This window comes from Antrostomus carolinensis, unplaced genomic scaffold (genome assembly GCF_000700745.2).
Source record: "Antrostomus carolinensis isolate BGI_N321 unplaced genomic scaffold, ASM70074v2 scaffold13692, whole genome shotgun sequence".
Taxonomy (NCBI): domain Eukaryota; kingdom Metazoa; phylum Chordata; class Aves; order Caprimulgiformes; family Caprimulgidae; genus Antrostomus; species Antrostomus carolinensis.
The window spans coordinates 20,897-29,682 of NW_010300237.1; the positions used below are offsets into that span (position 1 = coordinate 20,897).

Genomic DNA, 8,786 nt, shown 5'->3' on the forward strand with positions numbered 1-8,786 from the left:
GAATGCACATTTGGTATAATGTATGCTATTTTTCACTATATAGTTATTTAATATAAATTTTCATTCCAAATGCATAAGTTGTATATACAGTCTTTTGAAATGTAACTATATTTTTAAGAACATCCTATGTTTTGTTTAAAATATAGCCACTTTATTTATGAATAAAAACCCCTAATACTAAATTAATTGCAGTGCAACTGGTAATCCTGAAGTATCTTCCAAACTGGACTGTTTTCTATTATTTGGGCTTTTGTCGTTGCCATTTGGTAACAAATATCATCTGCTTGTGGCTTGGAAGTTACCTTAGAGGAAAGAAAATTATGAGTAGGACACAGTAACTTTGAGGTAATAGAATATTCAACTTCTTATTTTTCAGATAGTACAAATGTAAAGTTATTCAGCAGTGAAAGTTGTGTTTTCTGAAGCAGCTATTCAGGAATGATGTACCTAGAGGTGATTTGATGTATCCCTTCAGGTGCAAGACCAGTCCTAAAACAACCAGTCCTGTCAGCAATGCATCTGATCATCTAGATAGTGTTCCAACAGGAGTTGGGTATGGTAACTCAGGATTAGTTGGATGGTATTGCTCCCTTGGCCATGTCTGTTAACTTGGGGCAAAAAAGTTTTTGGTTTTTTTTTTTTTTTAGGCACTGTACCAGTTTGAGATTCTCTGGCAAAAGATTAGCTCATTAAACTGGCTTTGCACTGCATCAGTAAGAAATAACATAATGGTAACTGATAGATTTGTGGTATATACATCACTTCTTATGGGGCTCTCCTGTTGAAATCTGGTGTAAACATTCTGAACAAGAAGAGCACATTTGACTTTATAGGATCAGTGGTAATCGCAAAAGCTTTTAGGTTAATGCTGTATTAAGAGACTGGGCCAGACGTCAGTAGACTCTATAAAATGTTTTTAAGTATAATGTTCAACATTGTAATAAGTATTTAACAACTTTTGCCATATAATAAGCAATATGTAGCTTACACACTTTTAAAATGTTGAATACCCTGAATAGGTTAATGCTTATTGTTTTGAGATGCCCACTTCACAAAAGGATAAAGTATAAATTCATACCTGATTTCTAACATGTCATTCAACCTGCTCTTTTATTTTTGGTACATGGGATGCTGGTAGTACTGTTATATAGTTAGTGTCTAAATTAGAATTTTCATAGGAAAATGTTCTTTAAAGAGGTTTAGTAAACATATTTAATGTGTTGATGCATGCAGGATATGTTGCAGATACACAGATAAATTATACTTATTAAGCTGTAAAAATAATACACTAGTATGTGAATCATTAAAAATCCACAAGTAACTAGAGTTTTCAGACTGGCATTTTTACTTTAAGTTGAAGTCATTACATATTTAGATCTCATGCTGGTTCTGCACTAGTAAATGAAGTTGAGACATCCTAACTTAACAGTGGTAAATAAGAGCTGAATTAGCTCTCAAATATCTAACTTGTCTTCACAAATGCTATTAAGAGCTTTTAAAGTTACCTTTAACAACTGACTTAGCTAAAGCATCAGAGTATCAGTCCTACCTCAATATATTACATGGATTGTGGTCAATATGACCCAAAAAGTTCCATTAAGGAAAAATAAATATTTTATTATTTATTAATATTATTTTTATTTTATCTTGGCTTTTCCTGACTAATATACTTCTGAAGAACTAGTATTTTTAAGTATCTGCAATCAGACTTACCTTAGCTATAGTTAGCATTAACTTAACAGTTTCAGCAGTATTATGAATTGGTATTATACGTAAATTGCTGCCCAGGAATCTGCACATCAAAATAAATTAAGGTTACTTTTAGAATGCACATTTAATTTGTTATACCATAAAACTCAAAAGCCATTCCCACATGATGTTAACAATTTCTTACTGTGCCTTCACCACAAGTACATAGAAGACTCACTTTTGTCTTTAAAGGTGACTGGAGAGTTCCTGCTGTTTGTGTAGCCATCTGTCCCATTTCTGTAGCACTTGGTTAGGAGGGATTTGGAAGGGCTCACTTATTTTTCTAGGGCTTTTTCTTTGACAATCAATCAACGCTTCTTAAGCATGTGTACATTCAGAGAGAACTAAACCCTCTTCTGTTATATTGTTGAAGACTGTCTGTTCTTAGTCCCAGTAAAAACATGTTTGGAATTTTTATGGTTTTGGAAGAACACAGGAAAGTATTTAAAAACACTGTGCTAAAAATACATCAGAATTTGAACTAAATCTTTGTAGTGTACTATATAATCAGAGCAATATGTATGTCAGATGCTATTAAGATAATGGGATAATTCTGCTAAGAATTTCACATGAAGACTTGTTAATTCAAATAACCTAAACTTCATTGTTGTTCTATAAGTAATGTTATCCATATGCATTCATTCTTGAGAATGAATCTGAAGATTTAATACTAGCAATTTAATGCAGTCATAGAAGAGAGAGAGATCAAAGCTTAGGCAAGCACAGAGCCTCCCCTTAAGACGTGTATCTTAAATGTGTTGTAACAATAACAGTTAGCGTTGCTACTGTTTTCTGTTGTAGAGCTAAAGCATGATAGGGACTTAACAAGAAAGAATGAGGAATTTAAATAATCAGAAATGTAATCCTAACAAAGTGCCCAGCTCCTCAATTGTATATTCTGCACCTCCCCTGGGGACTACCACGTGTTCTTTCCCCCGGTCTGTCTGATGGCTCGGGCTCGTTCACATGAAGACCCCTGCTGACTGTCTGATCTGAACCTGGCTGCCCATTCTTCCCCCCCGGTCTGTCTGATGGCTCGGGCTCATTCACATGAAGACCCCTGTCTGATCTGAACCTGGCTGCCCATTCTTCTAATCAGCAAAAATAAATGTTACAGGCAGTGTCCTTCTCTAAGAGAAGGTACTCAGGTCACTGAGTTTTGCTAAAATCTGATGCAGAAACTGTGGTTTGATTTACATTTAGGGATTAGGGAAATAAATAGATGCAACGTTGGTAATAGTAGCAATGGGCTAAGCAAAGCATGAATGAATGAAGTGCAACAGAGAAACAATTACATGCACTTACCTAGATGCATGAAAATCCATTTCTGGCAATAGATTTGCTTCCATTTACAGCAGGTCTAAATGTAGCTTGTATTTTATTAATTGATCAGTGGGCAGAGTACTGGCCATTAGAACACACGGCTGATCTTTGCTCCAAGGTGTTTAAAAATTAACATATGGATTTACTGAGGATATTTGTGGAATGCTCATTTGAGGTGTGACAATAAAGATTGCTTTTCTCCTCCTTCCCCCATGATATACTGAACCCTACATAAAGGGTTCATGGTGCTGAACAACAATCCTGTGATGTTCTTGTTAATAACTAAAAAAACCCAAACCTACCCAATGGCAACACAACCCTAGATAAGTAGAAAAAAACACTAATACAGGAAGACCTGAAAATACCAGGGCATTTCTTGTTTTTTAACAAATCCAACAGGTGACTTGCAGTTTGAGATAATACGGCACAAGTTTCAAACCCACCAATGCAAAAGCTCAGTCCATGATTTACATAAAATAGGAGAAGTCCAAGCTGCCAGGTAGTAAAAAAGCACATGCATCTAAACTATAACTGCACCTTGTCAACATCAATTTGGTCTGGCCTGCAATGACAATACTATTATGTTAATAAAATTACTGACTTGCCAAATGGAATAGTTTCAAATCATCACGTTTCTTAGTGATCAACACACGCACAAAATCCAGTGTATGTAACCACACAGTAGACTGAGAGTTAGCATTGCCATCAGCTGAATAACATGTTCTTGCTGAATGGTGGCAGAGCTTTTAAGACCTCTCATGAAAATTTATGGAATTTTCACAAATGAGTAATAGATTTCCTACATTTCATCCCATACACTCTGCTACTTGTCAGCAGTTGGCATTGTGCCCAGGATTTAATGAAACTGGTGCTAGTTTGAAGAAGGTAAAGATCAAAGACTCCATTAGAATAGTAACTTCTTTGATGTCAACAGTGAAAATCAACTGCAGTTAGGACTACTGCACCTACCAGAAAATAGTTTTGACTACAAGTGCGGAGCATAGTCTGATAACTTGTCAGCAGGTATGTACTGAAACATGCAAGTTTTCAGGCTTCATTAGAAATCACAGATAAAGTTTTAAACAAATCAGTTTTAATGTTCAGTTTTATACTTTTAGCATAAAGTAACATTGGTTATTAATTGTTCTAGCTCTGTATGACAGACATTGTTAAAGCTGGTGAAGAGTCTGTACTTTACAATAAAGCCTTTTGAAGAAAACTGGCCTGATCTGTTTTGAAAATGACCATGAAAAAATAGTGACAGAGGTAAGAAAATTGCCTAATTTTCCAGTTCAAGAGAAGACTTTAAAAAGAATTATATAACATAGCCCTGATGTGAAGGAATGTTACTTGCTATGTTTTGAGGAATGTCCCCTTTTGTCACCTGTGGCATGTCAGATTGATTCACTTAGTATTCTTTTTTTAATTTACTATTAATAAACCTGTGCTTTAAATAATTTTCCAGTGCATTATCAAAATAAAATTCATATTCCTGAAAATAATTCCTAAAAAGAACATTCTCAAATCTAGGACTTCTACTTCATTTCTTCCTAGCAATAAAAATTTTGGATGGATGTTGAAATCATACCTTCTCTGAATCTGAAACATGACATTCCATTCTTCTGGTCCATGAAGAGCAGCTGACAAAACCAAAAAACTGTTTCGATGAATGCTTATGAACTTCTGAATTCTTTTGAAAAACTGTTCTTCTGCATTCAGAAGCAAGTCTTGAGTGTCTGCCAACAAAAATGCAACACCTATTGAAGAAAATTATATAAATGTTAATGTCATGGCAGAAATGTGATTTAAGTTCTCACCACAAACCAGGAAGCAGAATTCTTATTCAAACATTAGTTTAGAAGGCAATAAAACAAAACACATGAATGAATTTACACACCTTGACAGTGAAATGCCAGTCTGAGATTTAGCCAGTCATGACCAGTATTGTTAAGATAAAACTACAAATAATTCAGAGGCTATTTTTGACCATAACATCAAAAAACCCGAACTGTTCAATCCACTCAAAGTAGAGGCACCGGAATGCCTTTGAAAGCACGTGTTATAATGGAATTAATTTAGGGCAAATGCAAAGACTGATTAAAGAGCTCAGCACGTCACATTTCTAAATGAGATAAATAAACACACCTGTAACATCTTAAGAGTCAGCTAAGCTGTCTGCCATGAAAAGTGAAATTATAACCCTGTCAACTAAGTTATTCTGAAAGGGAAGGTTACAAAGGCTGAAGTTTCAGAGGTTTAACAATAGTGGATACAAAAGACTAGGCCCTTGTTAATCCTTACAGTTCAGGAAAGCTTCAGCTTAAGGATCTTGTTTACCTGTCTAAAGCATCATCTAAAGCTTCCCTAAAAAGGAAGGATAGATATTTCATGTTTGCAGTTTCAGTGATTTCCTAATCAAACCTGCTCAAAGAATCCTGTCCCTAACTCCTCTGCTAGCACCACGCCTGCAACTCAACATGGAAGATGAAAGCCAAGGGTCTTGGTTCACTCTTGTGTTTACAGCCATGAATACTAAAAATCTTGATGGCTGTCTTGCATGTTAGTGGCACTCAACGTGTTTCCTCAGTTATAACAAGAATTAACTGAACAGTTCAGCTGATGAGCACCAAATCTAATGTAGCTGTTCTAAAATACATCCAAAAAGAGTAAAAACCAATTAAAATGTTTCATCCTCAAAGTTCTCTGCTCCATCACAGCACAACTCCTTCCACTATTGCACAGCTTTCCAACAAGGCAGCTTTTATTCAGCTTAGTGTAGCCTGTCACAGGGCCTGACCTTGCACCTCATTGGAGCTTATGAGTTTAAAAACATAAACTTCAAAGTACTGTACCAGAAACAGAAAAAATCACAGATCCAATTTCCACCGATTCTGAATATCGAACTCTGTGTTGTTGCCTCTGTAGAACTGTAGAAATTTCATGATTCTAAATAAATTTTAAAAGGTTATTTTTAAAATATGTTTTCAGCCAACAAGTTATATAGAAATATTCTTAAAGCATTGTCTGAACAATTACAGCTAGAACATTTAAAAGATATTTTTTATTCCACTTACAATAAAAAGTAGTAAAATGTTAATTAAACATTTTCAGTTAATGAAATTTTGAAATGTTTGCATTATAAGTTATCAAACATTGAATGACAATTTTGTATGCATACATTCAGTTTGCCACAGGAAATCTTGCATAATACATAAAGCAGCTCAAACATTTTACAGTCTATTTTTGTAGGATGTGCTAAAGGAGGATTTGCAGAAGAGAGGAACATACAGTAGTGTGTTTCTATGACTCCGGTTAATTAGACTGCATTATTTTCACAGATGTCAGCACTTCATTTGGATAATAGTTCAGAAAATCTGTATGGGCCATGATTTTCTTTAAAGCTTTTTGACAGAATGCAATCCACTCAGTAAAACTAGAACATGGCACTATGCAACATAATAATCTACAGAATAGAGTGGATTTGGATATATTTTTCACCCTGCAAAAAGCATTTCTGCAGTACGTTCTACGGAAGCTGCTCAAACACACATTTTGAAGATTAAATTACTGAATCCTTTTTAGCTAAAAACATGTTCTTTAACCTACCCATTTAAGACATAGCAAACCTGCCTAGGGAAGTGTTGTGATTTAGTGGAAGTGTACAAAATAAAGTCAGGATAGCAAGTGAACCCTGAAGGAGACAGTAACCAGAAATGCTAAGCTTTCAATTGGTCTGGAAAGGGAACGCTCAATGACAGCTGCATATGAGGTATAACTACAAGTTTGGAAAAACTCTGCTTCAAAGCCACTGCTGACAGTGAATTCTTTAATGCACAAATATAAATAATAGCTATAAGAAAAGGATAGCCACACAGGGAAAAGAGAAAGCTCATAACCAAAACTTATACAAAGCAATGCCTTTGTAAAAGAAAAGACAGTAGATTTGTATTTAGCTATTTCAGTATATTTGCTCACTGGGAGTCCTTACCAACAGTAGTAGAGCTAGGGCTCTTATTAATAGGAGCAAGTTATGCCTCTATAGCTGCTGAGATAACTGCCCTCCAATACCTCTCACCATATTATGGATTAAGTTGCTCTTTCAGCAGTTCCCAAACTGGAAGTTTATGTGCTGTTATTCCAAGACAAGCAGGCAAATAGGAAAAGGCTTTAAACTGATGTGATTCAGGAATTACTTCAACACCATTCACCCATTTATACAGCAGAGACGGGGTGATAACCTTGTCAGCCAAGCTAGCATAAGATATCCTTGCTTGTGAATCAAATCCCTCTTGCCTCTCAGTTCTCTCCAGCTGGCGTGAAATTGGTCTCAGCTGAAGGAACTAATTACCAGCTCTTTGACATACCCTTTCAGTTTACTGAGCAACGCAGTCCAGGCTTCTGACATTTAACAGATAAAAATATACATCAATGTCTGTGACACTTACTATTTTAAACTGAATTGCACACTTACTGAGTAACAATCTACCCCAATGTTGATAATGGATAGTAGGAAATAAAGTGTTTAGGGAGAAATTCAGAAAATTAAAACAATTTCTGATGGAATTATTCATAGTGCTAATTGAAAGCAGCATCAGTGGAGTGCAAAAATGATGAGTCAGGAGGACAATCCTAAAGCAGTGTAACTCAGAACAGCAGGTGGCAAGAATACTAAATAGGTACAGAAGTAGCTAGGAGAAAAACCACACACACACAAAAAGAACCAGTACTGCAGTAGAAACAACTTGAGACTAATGTCATTGCTTTACCCTCAAAAAACTATAGTAATTGACACTGCATAAAATATTTCCATGTATAGAGTATAGGAAACGCTTCTTCCAGTGTTTCTTAGTGAGTCAGATGCTGCTCTTGACAAGTAGTATTGTACCTGCAGAGCTGTGCTCATAATAACCGTTGTTATCCATCTTGACTGTTCCTGCCCACCACTTTCTGTCATTTTTTTTTCCAAGGTTTTAATTTCTCTGCTGTGAAATCTCAGCTGCCACCTTCTGAAAAGCTTGGAAAAATAACGATGACAAATATTACCTGCCAATTATAGAGGTGAAATGTTTAAGGCACACAGATCCATTAAGAGCTGATTAAAAACCAGGGCACTACCCAATTCTCCAAAATGTACACAGGTGCCCACTACCACTGAACTAATTTAAGATGGCAATTAGATAACTGGCTGGCTTTAAAGAATCTGCACCTGAGAGGGCTTCCTCTATAAAGCCTATCAGGGCAAGCAGCATAATGAATAAATAACCTTGGAAAAACATTCCTAAAAGTACTTAAAATTCCTAAGGAACATCTGCCCTGTTTTCAAAGGGCGCTTTGTCACTGTGCACCTTTTACACTAAGATAATTTGGGATGACTGCCCCAGGCCTCCTGCCCAGCCTGGAGCAGCTCACCATGCTGCGGGCCTGAGCACTTTCTGTGTATGCTTGCATTTCACTTTTCTGAAAATACTCCTGGATATCCAGCTTGGCAGGCGTTTCTATTTCAGCGAGGTTTGTCTGGTGCAGCTGGGGACTCTGAGACTCCCTGGGAAGAGTGTCAGGTAAGATGGAGGCCTGGCCTCACGTCCCCGAGTCCCTCAGACCCGCCGGCTGGGGCGCGGGGAGATGGGGAGAGCTGCTTTGCACCAAACCTGGTTTGGACAGCTGGTTCCGATGTCAGTTTTATCGGGCCTCTCCTCATTTAAAAAACCTGGTCA

The 8,786-nt window shown here is 36.5% G+C and overlaps 1 protein-coding gene across 1 annotated transcript; it reads right to left on the bottom strand.

Annotated features, from left to right (window-relative positions):
- Positions 1-182: 182 nt before the first annotated feature.
- Positions 183-8,026, bottom strand: CUNH1orf146 (chromosome unknown C1orf146 homolog). The gene is made up of 5 exons (XM_010163069.1): positions 7,958-8,026; positions 5,925-6,018; positions 4,661-4,829; positions 1,714-1,792; positions 183-302 (listed from the first exon to the last, which is right to left on the bottom strand). The coding sequence occupies exons 1-5, from the start codon at positions 8,024-8,026 to the stop codon at positions 183-185; spliced, it is 531 nt and encodes a 176-aa protein (XP_010161371.1).
- Between the last annotated feature and the right edge of the window lie 760 nt (positions 8,027-8,786).

Bases quoted from the DNA above. Each gene is read 5' to 3' on its own strand.
- CUNH1orf146 (XM_010163069.1), bottom strand. From the start codon at position 8,026: ATGACAGAAAGTGGTGGGCAGGAACAGTCAAGATGGATAACAACGGTT. The intron at 6,019-7,957 runs GTACAATACTAC...AAATTTATTTAG, and splicing joins TTATGAGCACAGCTCTGCAG to AATCATGAAATTTCTACAGT. The intron at 303-1,713 runs GTAAGTCTGATT...CTTTCCTCTAAG, and splicing joins TAATGCTAACTATAGCTAAG to GTAACTTCCAAGCCACAAGC.